This window comes from Garra rufa, chromosome 16 (genome assembly GCF_049309525.1).
Source record: "Garra rufa chromosome 16, GarRuf1.0, whole genome shotgun sequence".
Taxonomy (NCBI): domain Eukaryota; kingdom Metazoa; phylum Chordata; class Actinopteri; order Cypriniformes; family Cyprinidae; genus Garra; species Garra rufa.
In genome coordinates, this window is record NC_133376.1 from 32038557 (window position 1) to 32062382 (window position 23826).

The following is a 23826-nucleotide window of genomic DNA, read 5'->3' on the forward strand; positions in this document are numbered from 1 at the left end:
ATATTTATATATAATATAAGTTATATGAATATAAACATATAGGCCCGGTTTCACAGACAGGGCTTAGACTAAGCCAGGATTAGGCCATAGTTCAATTAGGACATTTAGGTAATTTTTATAAACGTGCTTAGAAAAAAACAATATTGGTGTGCATCTTTAGACAAAACAAAGACACTGATATATTTTAAGATCAGTCAGTGCAAGTTTCTTTTAGTTGAAACAGCTCAGACTTACATTTTAGTCTAGGACTAGGCTTAAGCCATGTCTGTGAAACCGGGGGATAATGTAAATACACATAAATATTGTCAGCATATATACTATATGTGTGTGTGTGTGTCTATATACATGTAAATATAAATAATAAATATACACAGTACACACACATATATTATGTACACAAAAACCTTTATTTTAAATGCGATTAATCACGATCAGTCGCTACCCAGCACTATTTAATACAAATGTCCAATTGATCTTCGATATTTGTCCATTTCTTTATGACAAAAATGGAGCCGCTCTAACCTACACACATGTAAATAATTAAAGCGTATATATTAAGTGTGCATCACATATATTAATTTCATTGAATTGCAGCGTGTGTCAAATTGCAATAGAATTATAATTTTTTAATGGGTTTAACATATCATGCAGACTTGGAAATCAGCCTAATAATACTTTTTATGCATTCTCGTCCTTGAAATGCGCCACTTCTGGTATTTCGCCAGTTACCTGACACTCACAAGATACAGTCAAAGTTATTTTAAAAAATCGAGTACTCAAATTGAATCAAGGAATTGTAACAGCCTTGGTAAATGCATTATTTCTTGAAGTTTTATCATCAAGCATTTTACATTTTTTCATTGTGTCTAAATTGTATGGTTTAGTTTATCCTAAAATAATTAAACAAATGAATCTAATATTTAAATAAATGAAAACACGGTCATCCATCAGCCCCTTATGTATTCCGTCGCTAGTATAAACCCTCAAGGCAGGTCTTCAGTCTTTCTTACAGTGAAGCCGTGGAGCTGAATAACGCGCTCTCTGGGTCTCCATTCGGGCTCTGTGTGCTTGCTGATTTTCAGGTGCACTGGCCCTTTAAGAGCAGTCACTGAAGCAGTCAGTCCTGTGTTGGTGCTGCTGCTGATGGCTGTGCTGTGAGTTGATTGGCTGTGGCTGTCAGGGCTGAGGTGCTGGAGGGATGCTGCTACGCATCTCTCTCTCTCTCTCTCCCTCCCTCTCTCGCGCTTGCTTGCATCCCTCCGTATAATCCACATCTAGGGCAAGCAGGCTGAGAGTCAATCCAGTGCTCAGCTCCTCTCTGCAGGCTGGGAAAAGAGTGAGAGAAAGAAGGCAAGAAAACGCTTCCCAAAGCAGGAGGACACGCAGAAGGAAGAAATCTGGCAAGCAGAGGAAGATTTGATCACGGATATCATTTATATATATAGAAATTGTTTATATATATATATATATATATATATTTGTACACACGCATATCAATATTTATAGAAATATATATGTATACATATATACCTGTATATAACTGTATTTGTGCTTGTCTGTTTATATCAATATTTTTATATGTATTTGTGTGTGTGTAAATATATACATATATAAACAAATGAAGATATATATCTATGAATTTATATACATATCACTGTGAACCAACAGAAGCAAGAAGAGGACTCGACCATCGGGGCTGGTCTCTGATTCCGAGATCACACACACTATTTTCTGCATTATTTTTCCAAACCTTTTGCATCGACCGGAGGAAGACTACCGAGCTTTTTCTATTTTTCATCATCGCTCTGTTGCTACCTCCTCATCTCATCTTTTTCTCAATCGGGAGGAACAAAGAGGAGGATAACAGGCTTCGTGAAGATTCCTGCCATTCGTGCTGCCATTCCGTGAGCCGAGCTGCACTGCGCGCTGCGTTTGATCTGAGCAGGCAGCAGCAGCAGCAGTGAGATAGAAAGAGACAGAGAGCGCCGCACCGCGTGAACTAGCCAGCATGCACAAACATCACCACTGCTGCAAGTGCCCAGAATGCTATGAAGTGACCCGCATGGCCGCCCTGCGCAGGATGGACGCCCCGGCATACGGAGACTGGCAGCCCGAACCCTACGGATACCCGGCTGGCTATGGGGGCGGCCAGACCTTACCGCCCCAAACCTCGGGCGGAGGAGGGGGAATGGGTGGAGGGGGTACGTTGGGAAGAAGTAAAGGGAAAATGATGTCAGCTGGGGGTCCTGGAGGCCCCAACCCCAAGAGCCAATCCAAGGGCGGCCCCAAGGTGAACGGTAACAACTCAGGAGGGCAAGGAGGATGGTGGCCCGAGTGCACCTGTTCCAACCGGGACTGGTACGACCAGGTAAATGCCGTTTCTGTGCCGCTGGGGGCATTGAGAGTAGGCAGCAGGCGGTAGGCAGTTGGCGTTTATATGTGGTCGTAGAACGAAACTGAGCAGAATCAGAAAGCTCCCCTGTAGCTGCTAGAAGATGCAGAAGATCGTTTTTTAAGGGATTCATCCAGTGTTGATCCTTTCATACTGCATGTGCTGTAATCTTACAGTATGCTTGTCAAGATTGATTCTTACAGAGAAGGAGTTTAATCTTCATGTATTTACTGCTCCATCAGTGCTTTATGGTTTCATCATCCCCCACGTACATACTTATCTAAACCGTCATCTGACAAGGATTGACAGGGCCGCTGTGACCACGCAACAAGTGCATGTAGCTCCGCCAATTTAATTCAAGGATGGCAGTGACCTGCCAACGCTGCTGACCAGGCTAAACACATGAGCAAATCTAATATCCAGCGAGTAATGGATTCTAGATTTGAAGTGTGTGTTTCTTATTCATTTCCAGTCTGTTGTAATACTGGCTCTTGAAGTATAATGTACACATCTCATCTGCTATATTTGAACCTCAAATTCAAAGCGAACCAGGGAGTAGAAGCTGTAATTAAGTGAGGTGTGTGTGTGTAAGTGGCAGCAGGGGTGGGGGAAGGGTCGCTCTGAATGTATAAAATGGAGGAAGCAGGCTCTCGTGTGAGAACGAGCCCGCATGCATGCTCTGTGCCTTCAGTGTGTGCATGTCTACGGTGTGGGGGTGTGTGCGAGCGCACAGGTTTTTATTGGTATTTGTGCATGGCCGAGGGAGAGAGAACGCAGAGAGAGCGGCGGAGACGCAGAGAAAATGGAGGGTGAGATCTCGGTGGCAGCGAGGGTGAAATTTCACCAAGCGCAGGGAGGGAAGGCGTGAACAAGGAGCTGACTAATTCTGCCTCCGTTCAGAGGATGGGAGAGGCATCAGTCAAAAGCAGTGCGGTTTTTCACTCATTCGCTTTTGTTTTAATCATAAATTATTCATGTGTTCTTGGCAGCGTTTGCTGTAAACCGAATAAATGAACCCTTAAGATGTGACATTTCCTGTTTATTCTCTGTTTCGGCGATAATTCCCTTCTCGTTTTGATGTATGGCGTCCAGAGAGGCGAAATAAATCAAGCATATATCTTCTCCCGTGCGCCGAACGCAATACCTGATAGGCACGAGCACTCCTAGGGCATATTGATGGAGTGTATGTTTAATTAATGAGAGGGAAATTGTTTAACAGAGGTATATAGGACAATGACACTATTAAAGCTTCTCGTATGTGAGGAGGGGACCATGGATCATCTTGCTGGTTTCTCCTCCTCTGGCCAGCTTGTTGCCTGTCAAGATTATTAAAGAGGCTTTAGTTATCTTTGAAGGCCTCGTGGATGTGTTTCATCAGGCTTCTGAATGAATTTCGGCTTAGAATGAGTAAAAAGGGTGGAAAATGTTCCTCATTGGGGGGGGGGAGAGGATTGGCAATCATCAAAACGGCACAGGAAAGTGCTGGTAATAGAGGTGAAAGTGCCAATGTGGAAAAGAGAGAAATCAGCCAATAAAGACAGGCGGGTTGAGGAAACAGAGTGGGTTACATAAGAGAAGGCAGTTGGTGGAGCCGCAAGAGGAGACGCTTTGAGAGAGAAGCTGTGGATTTGTGTGCTAGCGTTTGCCCCCTGCTTTCTGTAAGGCCACGTTTATTGGTTTCTGGAGCCCTGAGTGCATATAATATGTATACACACATTCGTATCTGCAGAAAACATAATATGCATTGCGGGTGGAATCATGTAGAAGATTCTCGTTCGTTTTGTGGCAAATCAAAAGATCGGTTTTCTCGCACTGTTATTGTGGCCAAATTGCATCACCCCATCGCTTCAGCTCTGTTTTGTGCTACAGTGGTGAAGTGTGTGTAGTTTCTGCACCACTGCACAGAAAATAATTGTTTTAACATGTCTTCCATTGGGAAGCCAAACAGATCCTTTTCCTAAACAATACAAATAATGTCGAAAGCACTGTGGTTTGTAGTTTTTTACATTTAATTGTGTCTGTATGTTTGGAGAATGCATTTAAATGTTAAAAAATTACACAGTTTGCCTTTTAAAACAGTGTTGCCTGTTTGATTGATTTTAAAATCAACATAGAACCAGTTTTCGCAACCCATTTGTGACCCTGGATGTACATATACGTGATAAGTAGCATGGGTATATTTATAGCAATAGCCAACAATACAATACATTGTATGGGTCAAAATGATCGATTTTTCTTTTATGCCAGTTCCATGAAAATATTTCAGTAAACATATCAAAACCTAATTTTTGATTAGTAAATGCATTGCTAAGAACTTCATTTGGACAACTTTAAAGGTAATTTTCTTAATATTTAGATTTTTTAGCACCCTCAGATTCCAGATTTCCAAATAGTTGTATCTCAGCCAAATATTGCCTATCCCAACAAACCATACATCAATGGAAAGCTTATTTATTCTGCTTTTAGATAATTTATAAATCTTAATTTTAAAAAATTGACCCTTATGGGTAGTTTTGTGGTCCAGGGTCACATTTGAGGTATTTATGAGCGGAATTGAATACTGAATGAGAAAAGATGTAGGACAAGACTTATTTTTGTTCATCTGTACTTCATTTTATTCATCTGAATTTGATTGGATTGTGAAAAGTGAATGTTAAGAGTTCTAGAGATTACAAAAGAGTGTTAGAGATTACAAAATAGCATTTTTTTTTCTTTGAAATAATGTGCAGTGGTGAATCTGACCCATTCATTTAGCATATATTTGATTGATGGAGTGGTCTTAAAAGACATGGTCAGCTGTAGGAGGACATTAATTTTTTTTTTTTTGTCAAAGTAAGGAATAAATCGTGTGTCTCTAGGCACCAATTTATCATTTTATGCTCTTGAGCTTTATGGCACAATCTTATGGTTATGATGATAGTGTATGATAGTGTTAAATAGCAATTGGCCCTTACATCATTAAACACAAGATGTTACAATTTTGACAGAATATTTTTTTAACAGAATACTGTGCCTGATATAAGTCAACAAAGATATCTGGAGGTAATGCATGTGTACTGTTCTTGCTGCAGTGATTCTGACAAACTTTTCCTTTGAAAACGAATCAATTAACCTGCTTTTTCTTTCGTTATATCACTATTAACTTCTTGATGAGGCTATGTACTAAATGACACTCCACGTCCTGCTCAGTCAGTCGCCTGTCTGTCAGTGTATGTGTGCTCAAGATCTGCGTGCATCACATATGTTCAAGTGTACTTGAAGAAATCCGTGGGAATGAAGGAGCAGATTTTAAGAGAGACTTTACTCCTCAGATGTCCTCAGCTCTTACCCCCAGCTGCGGTACAGACAGCCTCCATCTTAGAGATGAAGCGTCTGCATCATATCAAGAAGGATGTTTTTTTTTTTTGGTTAACCCATCCTTGTAGCTGCAAAACATATGGACCAGGCTGAAATGATGCAAATGCATGTGACAGTATGTGTTCTGGCTGCATTACAATTAGAGGGAAAGGCAAATGGATGCTGTTTTTTAGCTTCTCATTGTCTCATTCATAAGACCAACCATTACTATAGATGATTCATAGATCATCCTCCTCAGTTCTCGTGAGATATGAAACTTAACAAATAAATCATGTTAAATGCTGCATATTAAATAGCAGGCGAACTATAATACATTTATTTTCATCAGTGAAACCGTAGCATAGCATATCTCTTGTGTCTACTACATGCAATATTTTATTAGATAAAATATTAATTGAAGAATTAAAAATGGATATGTAATAGCTCTTATTACATGTAGAAAATATGTAGTGTAAAAAACAAGTAGTGAATAAAATGAATGAGCACCATGCATTAATTAATAGTAAAATTATTTCAAAATTGTACTGTTTTTACTGTTCTTTGGATCAAATAAATGCAGGCTTGGTGAGCAGAAGAGACTTCTTTAAAAACATTACAAATCTTACTGTTCAAAAACTTTTGACTACACTTGATACACATATAATATTTTTTTATAAAATGTTTTCTGTAAAATCAAGCTTATGTGATCAGATTGGACTCAGTAAATCTTAAATATCATATTCGTAAATTTCATTGAAGATTTCATAAATCCCATAAATAGTAGCAAAGCATAGAATATCTCTTGTGTCTACTAACTGCAATATTTTATTAGATCAAATATGAATTGAAGAATTAAAAATGGATTTTTAATAGCTCTTACACTTGTGTCATTACATGAGTTAAGTAGTGAATAATATTAATGTGCAACATGCATTTAATATGTAATTATTTCCTGGAGCAAATGACACATTGTTTTTGTAAGTGCATTCTATAAAGTTAGACATGTACAGTGATTATTCGAAGCCTTTTAAAAAATATTTAGCCTAGTGATTTGGTGTTGAGCATCATTTTCATATGCTGCCATATGTGACCCTGGACCACAAAACCAGTCATAAGGTTAAATTTGACAAAACTGAGATTTATACATCATATGAAAGCTCAATAAATAAGCTTTCTATTGATGTATGGTTTGTTAGGATCGGACAATATTTGACTGAGATACATCTATTTGAAATCAGAAATCTGAGGATGCAAAAAAATCAAAAAGACTGAGAAAATCACCTTTAAAGTTGTCCAAATTAGGTTCTTAACAATGCATATTACAAATCAAAAATTACATTTTGATATGTTTACAGTAGGAATTTTACAAAAAATCTTCATGGAACATGAACTTTACTTAATTTCTCAATGATTTTTGGCATAAAAGAAAAATCAAAAATTTTGACCCATGCAATGTATTTTTGGCTATTGCTACAAACAAACCCCAGCGACTTAAGACTGGTTTTGTGGTCCAGGGTCACATATATTATATTTTTTATAAATGCTTATATATATTCACTTAATTCTACACAATGCATTGTGTTGAAGCACTTGTCAGCATAACTGTTGCCATATGCAATCAAAAACAGCTTTATCCAGTACCCTGGACATTTGCAATTGGAAGGTTTTGAGAGCAGATGGTTAATTTGCTTATATATTATTTAAACTACTGCATGACCTGACCATTAGCTTCACGTCTAAGGTCTTTCTTCATTAAACACACACATTGTTGCACACCCACATTGTGTATACATGCTTGTTGATGGATTAACAGCACATCTACAGAGTCAAATTTATTCTTTTTTAGGTTATGTGTGGTACATTACCTTAACAGATGCCCAGTGTAGCCAATTTATGAGAAATATATCTGGATCATGCGTTAGAATGAAGCCTGGCATCACAGTGCATTCAATGCAAGAGAATGCAAGAAGTACATTCAGCTTTTTTTTGATAAGCATCTCATCTTCAGAGGTGATATTCTGTGCTCTTGTGATCTCAGCAGTAAGCCAAGTTCCTCAGTTGATTATGCATGTCATAAATCAGGAGCAGGGCTAGCATATGTGAGCACTTACGGATGGATCGCTGGCTTGAGACATCAGCGTAGACAGTAATGTATTCATCTGAGAGGAGGCTGGGTTTGTGAGAGATTTTAACAAATTGGATTTTCATTTGTAATGTGGGGTTTTGGGTTGCTGGAAAGGAAATGGGATGGGGGTTGGGGGTTATGTTGTGGAGGAAGATAAGGCTTACCTCATCCATTCCAGACGGGACCAGTTTAGGGTGGGTCCCACGAGACACTCCGCTTTCCACCAAAACCAATATGTGTCCTTCTGGAGAGCTGAGAATTTATTATAAGGCCACACATGTGAAGACAAAATGCTACAAGATTAAATGAGAAAACAGAAGTGTAATATACACAACCAGTCAAATTTTTTGTAATGTTTTTTAAAGAAGTCTCTTCTGCTCACCAAGCCTGCATTTATTATTATTTATTATATTGACATATTCCTGTGATCAACTCTAAATTTTTAGCATCTTTGCTCCAGTCTTTAGTGTCACATGATCTTTCAGAAATCATTCTAATATGCTGATTTGCTGTTCAAGACCATTTTTGTTATTATTAATATTTAAAACAGCTGAGTACATTCTTTTCAGGATTCTGTGATGAATACAAAGATCCAAAGATCAACATTTATCTGAAATAAAAAGCTTTTGTAAGATTATACACTATACCATTCAAAAGTTGGAGTCAGTATAATTTTTATTTTATTTATTTTTTAAAGAAATGATAGAAATTAATACTTTCATTTAGCAAGGATGCTTTAAATTGACAATAAAGACATTTATAATGTTACAAATGATTTCTATTTCAGGTAAATGCTGTTTTTCTGAACTTTCTATTCATGAAAGAAACCTGAAAATGTTCTACTCAGCTGTTTTCAACATAATAATAATAATAAATATTTTTTGAGCAGCAAATCAGAATATTAAAATGATTTCTGAAGGATCATGTGACTGGAGTAATGATGCTAAAAAGTCAGCTTTGAAATCACAAGACTAAATTACATTTTTAAATATCTTCAAATAGAAAAGGTTATTTTAAATAGTAAAACTATTTCATTTTACTGTACTTTGGATCAAATAAATGCAGGCTTGGTGAGCTGAAGAGACTTTTTAAAAAAATATTACAAAACTTACTGTTCAAAAACCTTTGACTGGTAGTGTATATTAATATGTAGATTTTTATTCTTATTTTTAGTATTTTTGTTTTATATTTTTGTATTTATTTTGTAGTGTTTTGTCTTCATACACACATAATATTTTTTTCTTAGACCCTGTTGCTTAGAAATGCTTGTGAAAGCAGGCTTATGTGATCAGATTTGACTTCTCAGTACATCTAATATATCATATTCATAAATTTCATTGAAGATTTCATAAATCCCATAAATATAACATTCTGGTTCATTCTAAGGTATAGGCTATTGGGTGCATCTCATCTCAAAATATTTAAAATTCTACTTCGCAATTATTAAGTGAACATATAGTGCATAAAATATTTTTTGCATTATAATATTGTTAATAATGGTGTTGTTGTCTTGACATTAACAGTTCTTGACAGTCACATGCTTTTCCTTTATAGTATAGCACATTTGTTAAATAAGTTAACTACGACTTGCCACATTTCACACTCAAAGTGTGTTCCTTCAAATGGAAGCATGGTCTTGTAGGAGAACGGTGTTTGATTCTACCCAACACTGCATAGGTACCCAATTAACTTTAGGTGTTGCCATAGTGACAAGAAGGCTAGAAATCCTGCTGCCCAAGAAAGAGAGAGAGAGAGCTGAATTCAGTGACATTTTACAGACATGATCGTGCATCTTCATGACAGCTTTTTTATTTGCTGACGCTGCAGTTACCTTGACATGCAGAACTTTACAATATGATTTTTTACTACATTGTGCATGCATTGAACAGTGATATTAGCTATACAGTGTTTCGAGAGGGTTCACTGTATAACAGTATCCTTTCGGCCTGGAAAGGAAGATGACCACATATAGCTCATTTCATTTACTGCATTATGCTATTGATCTAGAAATCTACAAGGATGGAAAACCTACCACATTTGCTCAGTAAGTGATTGTTAGAGTGCGTTGTTTCACGGCCTTCTCACTGCTGATTAAGTATCAGTTGTCAGAAGGCTCAAGGATGCTGAATGCAATCCATCAATCCATCATCCTACTCAAAAATATTTGCCACACACACACACACACACACACACACACACATGCAAGCCTTTATAAACCTGTTCTTAAAACAAAATGTACTCAGCCTATAAAAAACGATGGAGGAGCGCATAGAAAATCACTGCAAATGCACTATAAAACGGAGGAAAAGGCACACTGCAATATTTATGCATACTTTTAGAGTTGGCTTTTATACAACGAGAAAGGGTAAGGATGTGTCCCTGAGAAAACTTAAAAGAGATAGTTGACTGTGTTTTTATGGGAACTAGTGGTTATAGAAGCTTGGTTTGATCTGTGATGAAGTCTAGTGTTGTATATACATAGAACTTGTATTTTCTTAAAAAAATCTCACCTCTGATGGCCATTATTGCTATATCTCTGGCTGCCTAGACATGTTTCTTCTTTATCCATCTTTATCTAATGAAAGAAACTACTGTTGAGGAAATGATAATAAAAAAGCCTGTTGTAAAAATGCATATATGTGACCCTGGACAACAAAACCAGTCATAAGGTTAAATTTGACAAAACTGAGATTTATACATCATATGAAAGCTCAATAAATAAGCTTTCCATTGATGTATGGTTTGTTAGGATAGGACAATATTTGGCCGAGATACAGCTATTTGAAATCAGAAATCTGAGGATGCAAAACAATCAAAAAGACTGAGAAAATCACCTTTAAAGTTGTCCAAATTAGGTTCTTAACAATGCATATTACAAATCAAAAAATACATTTTGATATATTTATAGTAGGAATTTTACAAAAAATTTCATGGAACATGAACTTTACTTAATTTCTTAATGATTTTTGGCATAAAAGAAAAATCAAAAATTTTGACCCAATGTATTTTTGGCTATTGCTACAAATATAACCCAGCGACTTAAGACTGGTTTTGTGGTCCAGGGTCACATATGACCTTGGACCACAAAACCAGAAAAATTAAGATTTATACCTCATCTGAAAGCTGAATAAATTGATTTCCATTGATGTATGGTTTGTTAGGATAGGACAATATTTGGCTGAGATGCAACTATTTGAAAATCTGGAATCTGAGGGTGCAAAAAAATCAGAATACTGAGAAAGTTGTCCAAATGAAGTTCTTAGCAATACATATTACCAATCAAAAATTATGTTTTGCTATATTTATGGTAGTAAACTTACAAAATACTTTCATGGAACATGATCTTTAATTAATATCCTAATGATTTTTGGCATACAAGAAAAATCAATAATTTTGATCTATACAATGTATTTTTGGCTATAGCTACAAATATACCCGTGCTACTTACGACTGATTTTGTGTACATATCACTGCAGTTTCCATTTACATTAATGTGTGTTGGCAGTTTGTGTACACAACCACCCTACAATGATAAAAATCCACCCAGTGGTATTTTTTTAATCTTTAAAAGTAATATCCCCTTTTTAAAATCAGGTCATTCTCAGCTTCTTGTCGATTGACATGAGCACCTTACCTTAGACCTGCCCTCACCAAACTGAAACAGTCTGACTCTGATCGCCATTGTGTCGACTCAGGTGCAGGGGAAGACAAGAATGTGTCTGATTGAGCGATTGAGGTGTTCTGTTGTTGGATGTAATAATGACCATAGCAGTCATCATTTACTCCCGACATCTGAGCTGCTGAAGACGCAGAGGATTAACGTTACTTTCGTTTTTAAAAGGAAATCGCCAAATTCCGATCTACATACGCATCTATGTTTGCGTTCCTGATGCAGCTTCACCCACAGCAGAAGTGAATATAAGGGGTTTTCAATGCATCTTTGCAAATGGCCATTCTTAATAATTTGCTTGTTGGCAAGTTTTGCGGCTAAATGCGGCTAAATGTGGCTAAACACGGCTCATCATCCCAGGCAGAGAGGGGCGTGGTGAGCAGAGCTTATTTGCATTTAAAGGAGCAGGCAATAAAATGACTTGATATTTTGCAGAGCTGATTTTGACAAGGTAAAAGGGTGTTTTTTTTACACTACTATTGAGAATTTTTAACAAAAGTATATTATAGACTTTTATTTAAGACCCTAAAGAATCATATGAACTTGTGGAAAATGTGTATCCAATGACCCCTTTAAGTAGGGGTGCAACGGATTGTAGATGATCCGTGATCCGTACGGACCGGACTCCACGGTTCGGTACGCATGTGGTTCGCGGATTAACTGTTAAATTTAACCATCATAGAGTAAAAGTTTATAATTTGCACATGTTTTGTCTTGCCAATTTACCCATTAAAACTATTTAAACCGCTGCAGCAAAAGAGAACACGCGCGCTGTTTATGTATGTATGTATGTATTTATGTATGTTTTGTTTTTTACCGCTGCCGCACACACCTAAAGCGAGCACGCTCACACAGAGAGAGAGAAAGAGAGAGACGCGCGATTTAGACTGCGTGATTCACAGATTGATTCCTCTTTAAAACTTCTCTTAACATACATACAAAGTTATGTTTAAATACCCGTTTTGGTATTCTGGTAAACACAGTCGGTTATGTCTTCAGTGAACAGAAACAGCTGAGAAAGAGATGCGTGCCAGTATTAGGAACGTGCATTAGGCCTTAAAGAGACAGCATCCTATAAATGCCTGCAGTGAGAAGCACTAGTTATTTTACAATTATATATTACATTTCTGCACCTGAATACTAGTGTTATTGATTTTTTTAGTAACTTTGTTGTATTCATCTACACTTGTTTTGTTACTGACTTTATTAGTTCAGCTAGTAGTTTTTGCTGTGGATTAGAAGTACATAAAGTTAGCATTCAGTAATTATTAAAAAACAAACTTTTTTTGTTTTGTTTATTTTTTGCTTATCCGAAAAATGATCCGATCCGTGACTCAAAATCCGTGATGTGATCCGAACCGTGAGTTTTGTGATCCGTTGCACCACTACCTTTAAGGTTTTGTGGTTCAGGGTCACATATCCTCATTTGTGTAGATTATTCATATTTAAATTGTCAGAATTTTCTGTAGAATGTTTAATACATCACAGAAACCCAATTGCGCACTCTGTCCCTGAGCCACTCTTATTGTCGAGCCCTAAATTTGAGATATAATGAAGTTGAAGAAATTGCTTGTCTGTTAATCTTTGGATCTTGTAATGAAAACAGACTACGTTATTAAGATTCAAGCGATCCGTTGACCTGCAGCAGGACGTTTCTATGCACTAACCCACTGCGTGAGCTTTACACATTGTGATATTTCCCCATGTAAATACATTTGTGTGGGTGTTAATGTGAGTGACTGTACTGCTCATGGCCATTGACCTGTCAGCCATATGCTCTCAGCTGGCGGCCCTGTTGGAGCGCAGCTCCTCTGCTCCGCTGTGTGCCACACGTGGGGTGGGGAGTTGAGAGGGCTGTTTATTTGTTTGCTCACCTGCTTTGTTTCGTTTTTTATTTTTGCTGATCGCAGTGGTGACTGTCCTGGAAAACCGAAGAATAGCGGTCAGCTTACTCATCTTATTCAGTTCTGGATGCATCCACCATGCTGACAAGAAAGGCAGACATGTACACATGCCACCGAGAGCCACGGCACAAGCGTCGCTTGCTGTTGCAGCACTGTTACAAAGCCCTCCCTGCTGCTTCAGTTTAAGGGCTAACATCCCAATGAATTTTAGAGCCTATTTTTAGAGAGCTTGCACAGTCATTCCCTCTTTTGTGCCGTTGCTCTGCCCCTCTCCCTGTGTGATGCTTCAAATATCAGTGGCTGCATTCTGCGCCGGCCGGCGTTAAAAACTCCCACACGAGATCATAGAATCTGCATGCATCACAATCAATAACTGGAGAGTGCTGATCCACGAGCCTCTGACTCTCTCGGTGTGTTGTGGGAGTCTGTGGGTGCTTTTAACAGAGCTTTTCAGTGCTCGTAATTTTAGACCTTTTTGGCTTTTACCTCTGCTGTGGTGTGGACTCGCTCGTGAGCGTACAGCGATTGCAGACCTAGAATATTCTACACACAGAATTGCTCCCATTTTTTGCTTTTCATTAATTTAAAGGGATGTAGTGTAACGTACCTTGTGCTGGGGCTCTGAACTGTGAGCGGTAAATTATAATGTAATTAAATGACAGATGGGAAAACTATATTTGTACCGATATGCCTATTTATCAGATTTCATTTAGTGATGAGGCATTGGTTAATTATATCTTTAGAGTACAGAGCATTGTGTTCTGCACAGTGTGACCTGTGACGTCTAATTTGTGAGCGAATCATTCTAGTCAGACAGATTCATGAATCACTACTAATCGATAAGATTTATTCTCACTCAATAAACAGTGAGTCATTTTTGATTATTGCTGATCGTTTGACTATTCATATTGAAATGAGCTGAGAACCATTACTGTGCAGTGTTGTGAGACTTACTGTACACCGATTGTCTGTACATGGTAAATATTAACATTTAGAGCCAAATTTTGTATTATTTAAAGTTTTTTTTTTTTTAAGAAAACATCCAAATATGTAACAAAATCATAGTTAGGCCCAATAAGGTTGAATTGATTGTTGAACTTTGTGTAATGTTTTGGGAGCCACACTAAAAAAAGCTAAATTTAAGGGTTAGATCACATTGAAATAGCTTACAAATACAGGTTTTCACTTTTAAAATTTCATAAAGCAATAATTAACAATCTCAGTTGTTTAAACCATCCAAAATACTTTCACATAAAAGAGGGATAACAGAGAGATACAGTTGAAGTCAAAAGTTTGCAGAATCTGCAAAATGTTAATTATTTTACCAAAAAAAAAAAGTACTGACCTGAATAAGATATTTCACATAAAAGATGTTTACGTATGTCCACAAGAGAAAATAATAGTTGACGTGATAAAAATAACCCTGTTCTAAGTTTATATACACTTGATTCTTAATTCTGTGTTGTTACATGAATGATCCACTGCTGTTTTTTTGTTTAGTGATACTTGTTCATGAGTCCCTTGTTTGTCCTGAACAGTTAAACTGCCTGCTGTTTTTCAGGAAAATCCTTCAGGTCCCACAAATTCTGTGATTTTTCAGCATTTTTGTTTATTTGAACCCTTTCCAACAATGACTATGAGCTTGAGGTCCATATTTTCACACTAGGAACAACTGAGAGACTCATATGCAACTATTACAGAAGGTTCAAACACTCACTGATGCTTCAGAAGGAAAAGCGATGCACTAAGAGCCATGGGGTGAAAACATTTTTTAATTTGTAGATCGGGGTAAATTTAACTTATTTTGTCTTGTAAGTATCTTCTGTAGCTTCTGAAGGGCAGTACTAAATAAAAAAAATATATATATTTAGGCAAAATAAGAAAAATGTATACATCTTGATTCTGTTCAAAAGTTTTCACCCCGTTTCTTAATGCATCACACTTCCTTCTGAAGCATCATTTAGTGATTTAACCTTCTGTAATAGGGTTCAAATACACAAAAATGCAGAAAAAACAAAGAATTTGTGGGACCTGTAGGATTTTTCTAAAGAACAGTGGACAGTTTTACTTTTTAATACAAACAAGGGACTCATGAACAACTATCACTAAACAAAAAAAAAAACAACAAAAAAAAACAGCTGTGGATCATTCAGGTAGCAACACAGTATTAAGAATCCAGTGAATGTAAACTTTTGAACAAATCATTTTTATAAATTCAACTATTATTTTCTCTTATGGACTATGTGTAAATGTCTTTTATGTAAATAAAAATACCATGCATTTTGTATGAATCCTCTTATTTTGCTACAACAAATAATAGTTTGCAGATTCTGACTTCAACTGTATGTATGTGGCACAAATGCAGCCAGGTTTACTAGAGTGACAGCATTAATTGTAACACAAATTTATAGCAAATCCAACTACAAAAAAGGTTTATGTAACTTTATGTAAAAATTGTGCAAAGCACTTTATATATTCACTACAGAAAGATGATGCAAAATGTATCTATGTAATTTCCCAGCTTAAAAAGGTTATTTGGCACCAAATGTTTTCATTGGTCATTTGTTCCATCAAATGAGGCTTTTACAAAATAGAAAAACTGCAAATTTATATGCATTTTCATCCCACTCAGATAATTTTCATATGCGAGTGCCAGTAAAAACTGTTCCTTGCATGCAGAGATGTTCTGTGTGTCATCTTTCATTGCTGCATTATCTAAGTAGCCCTTCAGCCATTTTCTGGACGTTTCCAATTTTCGTAGTCTTTTACCCATCTTTTTTTTCTACATTCTCTTTGCTCTCATCCCTTTCCCCCTCAAAAGTTTCTTCACAGCCTCCGAAATAGCATCTTTTTCTCAGAGAACGTTTAAGCACATTGCTTTAACACTGTTTGCTAATGCAATTAGTGTTGTCGGTCTCTGTTTCTCCCTAAAAGGATGTGCATAAAAAGCAGCTGCAATTACACCATCACTCTTGCACCTCTAAAATCACCACAAAAAGCTTTGTTTTATCTGTAGTTCATTTGGAGTACATTCTGTAAGAGCTTGATTGAAAGTTCAGCATGAACATGTTGCTTTTAATTAAATGTGTTATGAAATAATATCTCTAGATAGTGATGCCATCTTAATATAAGTATGCGCTTGCATTTGTCTAGATGCAAATCTGGCTTCTGTTTTATTACAAACTACTTTGTATAAAACAAAGCCTTTATGTAATGTATACCTTATTACAGAAGGTTAAATCGCTCACGGATGCTTCAGAAGGAAACACAGTGCATTAAGAGCCGGGGGTGAAAACTTTTGAACAGAATGAAGATGTGTACAATTGCCTGAATATTATAGTTTTTTCAATTAGTACTGCTCTTCAGAAGCTACAAAAGATACTTACATGTTTCGCAGAAGACAAAATAAGTGAAATTTACCCTGATCTTCAAATTCCAAAAGTTTTCACCCCCTGGCTCTTAGTGCATCGTTTTTCCTTCTGGAGCATCAGTGAGCGTTTGAACCTTCTGTAATAGTTGCATATAAGTCCCTCAGTTGTCCTTAGTGTGGATATATGGACCTCATACAGTCATTGTCGGAAAGGGTTCAAATACACGAAAATGAAGAAAAACCACATAATTTGTGGGACCTGATATTAAATATATTTTATATTTAACAAATAAAAAAATCGAATGTTTGAAGTACTGTAAATTATTCTGTCAACATGCACCTATATTATAAGGCACAAAGAACAATTGTTTGCACAGTTTTACTCAAGCTAAATATTAAGACTAATTAGAACAATGTAACAGCCATTTACGTTGAAATTAAATTTGAAATTGCTTAGAAAAGTAACAAGCTTTTGAACCGAATGGTGTACATTTGCCTTAATATTATAGTTTTTTTTTTCAATTAGTACTGCCCTTCAGAAGCTACACAAGATACATGTTTCCTAGAAGACAAAACAAGTTTTACCCTGATCTTCAAGTTCCAAAAGTTTTCACCCCCTGGCTCTTAGTGCATCGTTTTTCCTTCTGGAGCATCAGTGAGCGTTTGAACCTTCTGTAATAGTTGCATATGAGTCCCTCAGTTGTCCTTAGTGTGAAAAGATGGACCTCATACAGTCATTGTTGGAAAGGGTTCAAATACACAAAAATGCAGAAAACCACAGAATTTGTGGGACCTGAAGGATTTTTCTGAGGAACAGATATATTTTATACTTAACAAATGAAAGATGTAATTTTTGAAGTACTGTAATGTATTCTATCAACATGTACCTGTATTATAAGGCACAAAGAACAATTGTTTGCACAGTTTTACTCAAGCTATATAATAAGACTAATCAGAACAATGCAAAACAGCCTTGTCACTCTCATTATCAAACATTATGTAATGCTTAGATCAATTTAAATAGATATTAAATTTAAAATTGCTTAGAAAAGTAACAAGCTAATGATTTGCAGCATCATTCATGTCCATAGCGCAAGCATGTGGGATGAGTTACACATTGAAATGTAATTACATAGGGTTACTGGTTCTGTGGTGTGTTTCTGTGTGAGTACACTAATAATGCTATTATAAAGTGTCACTAATTCATTTTTCATATGCGGCGTTTATTCTGGGCTCTCGAATTGGGAGCGTTCAGGCTACGTGCATCCCGTAGTGACTAATGTCAGGGCACACTAATGTAATCCAGCTTTTTAATCAGATCTTTGGCCCTCTAGAGGTTGAAGCCGTTATGCTTTTCTAACACGTTTCATTGGCTTCATTGGACATTGGCTGGATGGAGTAATAATGGTTTGCATGCACACAACACGCAGACTTGCTCACTCACTCTTCCTCTCCAGAGAGATACAAATCAAGCAGAACATCCCTGATATCTGAGAGTGGCCTGATATGCCTCAGGCCACAGATACAAGAGGGTTGTGCCGAGCCTGTACAGATAACGTGCCGGATTATCGGCCCGCCGTTACATGGTTTGCAGGCAGCGCGTCTGTGTTTGATTTAACACTTGAGTTTGTACGGAGGGGTTGTCTTAATTCATTTACGGCTTGGGTAGGAGCTAAAGGTAGAGGGTTGATACAGGTTGAAAAAGCGACAATGTACTTTCAAGGAAATGCTTGATCGAAAATATAACTTTTTTTTATCCATGATCCGTTACAATCAGTTTGGGTATTGTATATTATTTGATTTATTTTATTTAGATTTAATTTAGATTTAGATTAAATATTTAATATGCATGACTATATCTAACCCACAGAAACTTGTGACGTGTTATTTGGAAGACGCAGAGATGCTGAAGCGCATCCTAGATGCTTCTGCTGTATTTTTGTCTTGCAGACCTAAAAAGCTTTATTATTTTTTATTAGTCATCACAACTTCGTGACAGTGTGGCTGTGCAGGGAAACAGGAGAGTGAAAACAAAACAAAAAGAATAAAACGTAGGCACCCATTAAAGCATTTGTTAAGGCAAAGGCCTATATTTGTTCAGTTAGCTCTGATGCTATTTTAAAGTTGTGTGATTGACTGTTATACATGTTAAATATAGTAAGTATTTGAATTAAAGGTCATTTAGCAATTTGCACTTGACATATTGATTACCTTTATTTAATGATCACTTTGTCAGTCAATTTAAATATTTAAAAACAATAATAATGTAATACTGTAATTAAATCTTTAGTAGATTTTACAAGTAACATTGTTTAATCATTTTGTTCATTATAATGTTGTGATGAGTTTAAAAAAATATATATACACTACCAGTCAAAAGTTTTTGAACAGTAAGATTTTTATGTTTTTTAAGACGTCTCTTCTGCTCACCAACCTACATTTATTACATCCAAAGTAGAGCAAAAAACGAAAAAATATGAAATATTTTTACTGTTTAAAATGACTGTTTTCTATTTGAATGTATTTTGAAAGATCATTTATTCCTGTGTATTCAAAGCTGAATTTTTAGTCACATGATTTTTCAGAAATCATTCTAATATTCTGATTTGCTGCTCAAAAACATTTATTATTATTACTGTTATGTTGAAAACAGCTGAGTAGAATTTTTTCAGGTTTCTTTGATGAAAAGAAAGTTAAGAAGAACAGCATTTATCTGAAATAGAAATAGTTTGTAACATTATAAATGTATTTATCATCACTTTTAACCTATTTAAAAGCATCCTTGCTAAATAAAAGTATTAATTTCTATAATTTCTTTCCCCCCCAAAAAAGATTGTTGGATCTTTGTATTCATCAAGAATCCTGAAAAAATGTACTCAACTGTTTTAAATATTGATAATATTAATACATTTTCTTTTCTTGAACAGCAAATCAGCATATTAGAATGATTTCTGAAAGATCACGTGACACTGGAGAAGGCTGGAGTAATGATGCTGAAAATGTAGCTTTGATCACAACAATAAATTACATTTTAAAATATATTCAAATAGAACTCAGCTATTTTAAATAGTAAAAATATTTCACAATATTACTGATTTTGCTGTATTTTGGATTAAAAAAATGCAGGCTTGGTGAGCAGAAATAACTTTAAAAACATTAAAATCTTTCCGTTCAAAAACTTTTGACTGGTAGTGTATATAATATTTTTTTAGATAATATATATATATTTGAACACAATATAGCATTTTAATATCTACTTTAAAATGTGATATCAGCTAGAATTATTTGTGACATTATTTACATGATATCAGTACATTTATTAAGCCATTTTCTTTGTGGGGATGCTTGGCTATTCCCAAAAATGTAGGTGATTTCAGGTAAATTATTTTAATGTCCCCACAATGATGGTAAAACCTGACCCACACACACACAAAAATTCATGAATGCTTAGGTAAGCTCTTTAGTACGTTGCAGGATAATCATGTTGCATATTAACCTCCATAATAATATTTGGGAATGCCGCTATATTGTGAGTTTGCACTATTTTGGTATACTGGCTTACATGAGCGTCGCTTGTGTAACACAGAGTCGCTGCGCTTTGAATAGAGTCGCTCTAGTAGATCCTGATCAGCCAGCTTATAAAACTGAATGTGGGCCCTCAGTGGATTAATATTCCACATTAAAATTCCAATTATATAATCAGCCAAATCCAAGCACTGCATATGCTCACCAGAATCGCTTGAACCTGAGAGAATGACGCAACAGAGGTCTGCTTACCATGAACTCTCTAATATCATTTTTGCCATCGGTGTTGGGCTGACTGTGTGTGGTCATTCACAGAACATCCCTCGCTGAAGCGGTGACAGCATGCCAAATTTTTAATGCTTTAACCTCAGGGGACGTGAGGCCGCCGTGACATTTTGAACCTCCCGACACAGGCCTGGAAAAAGAGCAGCACTTTGCGTTTTCTTTGACTGTTCGGTGAAGGGAAAGGTGATTAATGACATGCATTACGGGGAATGTATGAACTTCCCAGCATGTGTCTGTTTAAAAAGGCTGATTGCTTGACAGCTCTAAATACAATTTACATCCTCTGAGCATTCACTCGTCAAACCGTCCACTGAGAATATGGAGTAATGAGCAAGAGTCATTTATGTAATTACTTTTGGTTATGAGTTATTAAATAAAGCTCAAACCCAAGTAAAAAGACTTTGAACAATGTAGGAGGGATGTTAGCTTGAAAAAGACTCGTTGACATTGGATATGTTGAAAAAGTGAACTGGGTGCATGTGTAGAATTGAATAGAATTTAGTCAGATTTTTTGATTGGTCTTTTGAGGTATTTGAGGCAATCATAACAGGCAATCTTTTAAGATTTAATAATGCATCTGTAGCGTTGTACTCTTGTCTAGTTTTGATTGGCTTTATTTTAGGGTTTTTAGTGTGATCCTTGATTACTAAAGGTTGAAGACATTGTTTTAACACAGCTTTGTGTTTGTGTTTTCATTGAAATACACTATTGTTTAACAAATTGGGATCAGTAAGATCAAGCTTTTTTTGCAAGATATGCTCACTGAAGCTGCATTAAAACAAAAAAGCAGCAAAAGCAATAATTGAATATTACATTTTAATGTAATTTTATGCATTACCTTAATCTTTAGTGTCACGTGACCCTTCAGAAATCATTCTAACATGCTGATTTGGAGCTCAGGAAACAGTTCTTATTATTTTCTTATTTTATTAACAATATTGAAAACAGTTGTGATGCTTAATATTTTGGTGGAAATTGTGATACTTAGATTTTTTGGAACATATAAACAAGTGCATATGACATAATTTAAAATAGAAATCTCATTTTTGTCATTTTTGATCAATTCAGTGTATCCTTACTGAAGCATTCATTTCTTTTAAAAAATCAGCAACACTTTACTTAAAGCCTTTTAATGCACTATAAAGGTATTCATAATATACAGTTTGCTAACTAAATGTAACCAAAGTTAAAAAGCATAATAATATTTTGAAGGTTTCTTTTTAATGTCTTTCAATGCATTATACTTTTTAAAGGTGTAACAATAAATAGATAATTATTGTAATTAGGGACACAACAATATCAAAATCTCAGAATCTCACAATACGATAATATCTCGATATGAAGTTCAATTATTAATTTAACTTTAAAGTTAAATCTGATGCACTTTAAGAGTGCAAACTTAAAAGCTCCAACCCATGTTCTTAACTAAGAACACTTAAGTCAGAAAAAAGTCAATGAGTTGAATTTTAAGTTCCTGAACTTTAAAGTGGACTCAACCCTCTTTTTACTAGTGGTATACTGTCTCAATCTAAATTACATTCACACTGGTGTTTTGGGAAGCCAAACGAATTAGAATATTATAATAATAACAACAACAATTTGATATTATATTATTCCAATGGTAATAATAGCCATATATTGTAAAACAGTTGCACTGTAAAATAAATAAAAATGAATATTTCATAAGTATATTATTTTTGCTTTACACTACAGTAGGGAAATTACAATGCTTCTTTCCTAATTTCTACACTTGAAAGAGATATTTTTAATGTGGACTGCAGTAACATTAACCATTTAAACTGCTAGCAGGCAGCAATTCATACTGCACTTTTAAGCTTTTATTTTGACAGAAATGACAGTAGAGCTTTTATTTTGACGGAAAACTCCAGCTTCAGTGAAAACAGGATTACTAAAATCTTAAAAAATTACAAAAAGGTCTTATCACAAATCTAGTGAAATAAAGCATAACTGGCCGTTGTGTTCCCAAACGTGTGGTAATCTCACAGCGTGTGCAATAAACAGGTTCACTGCATTCACTGTGAACTGAGCCGTTCTGAGGCGTGGAAAACACCTGAACGAAGTGCACAGATTTGATGAAGGGATTAAGCCATATTGTGCTTTCAGTTTTAGTTTGTTTGACAGATACTGTGTCAAAGCATAATGGCCCAAAACACAACTTTAAAGACATTTAATGTTAGAATAAGACACTTTTTGCCCGGAACACCTGATACCAATGATATCAGGACAGTTTTGCTATCACGATACCACGATATTGACAATACTGTTACATAATAATACAAATCCCTAATTGTACTGTATTATAACTGTGGTCAATGCATTATAAGCCACATCACAAGGCATAATTAATGCATTAAAACTACTTTTAATGCATTATATACAAAGTGCAAAAAATCCTACTTTTGAAAGGTAATGTATGTTTTATAAAATGAGTAAGTGGAACCCAGTATATCATCTGTGACTCTATATCAGTTTATCTTGAAAAATGATTTCAAATAAGGAATTTATATTTATTGCCAGGCCCAGATGGATTTTTTCTTTTCTTCTGTGCTGATTTTAGGCAAATATTCTGCGATGTGCAGCCATTAAACATGTTGAATTAGCCAAAATATTTTAAAAAACTAATGCACAAGGGAGGTTTGTGTGGAAATGTGTGAATGTCGCATGTTCCAGTTCTGTGGAAATCTGCAAAGCTTTCTGCTGAGTTTTGTGCTTTCTCCATATGGACCGGGTTATTGCATAACAGAAATAGATGGTGAATACTGTAAATGGCTCTGAACCAAATAAAATCACTCTTCTAAACGTATGAAATAGGCTGATATTATATTGCTATATACTGTACTTTTTTTTTTACCTAACTAGAACGGCCCACGTCACCTCTCTGAAAGACTGAATCATATTCTCAATAGGTTGTACGAACAGTTCCTGTGTTTCTGATTGCGAACGGTCTGTGTGTCCTCAGATCAGTGGGCGTGATAAAAATGTGAAAGTCAGTGACGGTCACTCTGATCGCAGCGGAGATCTTCACTATGGGGCTTCAGCTCTGATAGTCTCTGTCTCCTGTCCAAGGTGTGCAAGAGAGACTGCAAATCTGGCCCCTCTGTGGGAGGCAGATTGTTTTGGGCAATTCCTGATGTGATACGAACATTTAAAACAAAGCCTCTTTTCACTGCTATTTGGCAGTAAATACACCAGCATATG

General features: G+C 35.9%; 2 protein-coding genes across 13 annotated transcripts in view; one reads left to right on the top strand and one right to left on the bottom strand.

The window, feature by feature from the left end:
- Positions 1-23826, top strand: part of dlg3 (discs, large homolog 3 (Drosophila)) — a 161196-nt gene that overhangs the window by 38478 nt on the left and 98892 nt on the right. For 11 of the 12 annotated variants that reach the window (XM_073820519.1, XM_073820523.1, XM_073820522.1 and 8 more), the window contains exon 1: positions 1295-2368. The exons of the other annotated variant lie outside the window; for it this stretch is intronic. In XM_073820519.1, the coding sequence (XP_073676620.1) occupies positions 2009-2368 (360 nt within the window). In that variant the 5' untranslated portion in view covers positions 1295-2008. Of the gene's footprint in view, positions 1-1294; positions 2369-23826 lie in introns of those variants that run through there. 12 annotated transcript variants of the gene reach the window in all.
- The window catches only part of LOC141288972 (neural cell adhesion molecule 2-like), a 50315-nt gene continuing 39791 nt past the window's right edge, over positions 13303-23826 (bottom strand). The window contains exon 9 of the mRNA XM_073821169.1: positions 13303-13508. Coding sequence (XP_073677270.1) covers positions 13303-13508 — 206 coding nt within the window. The remainder of the gene's footprint in view (positions 13509-23826) is intronic.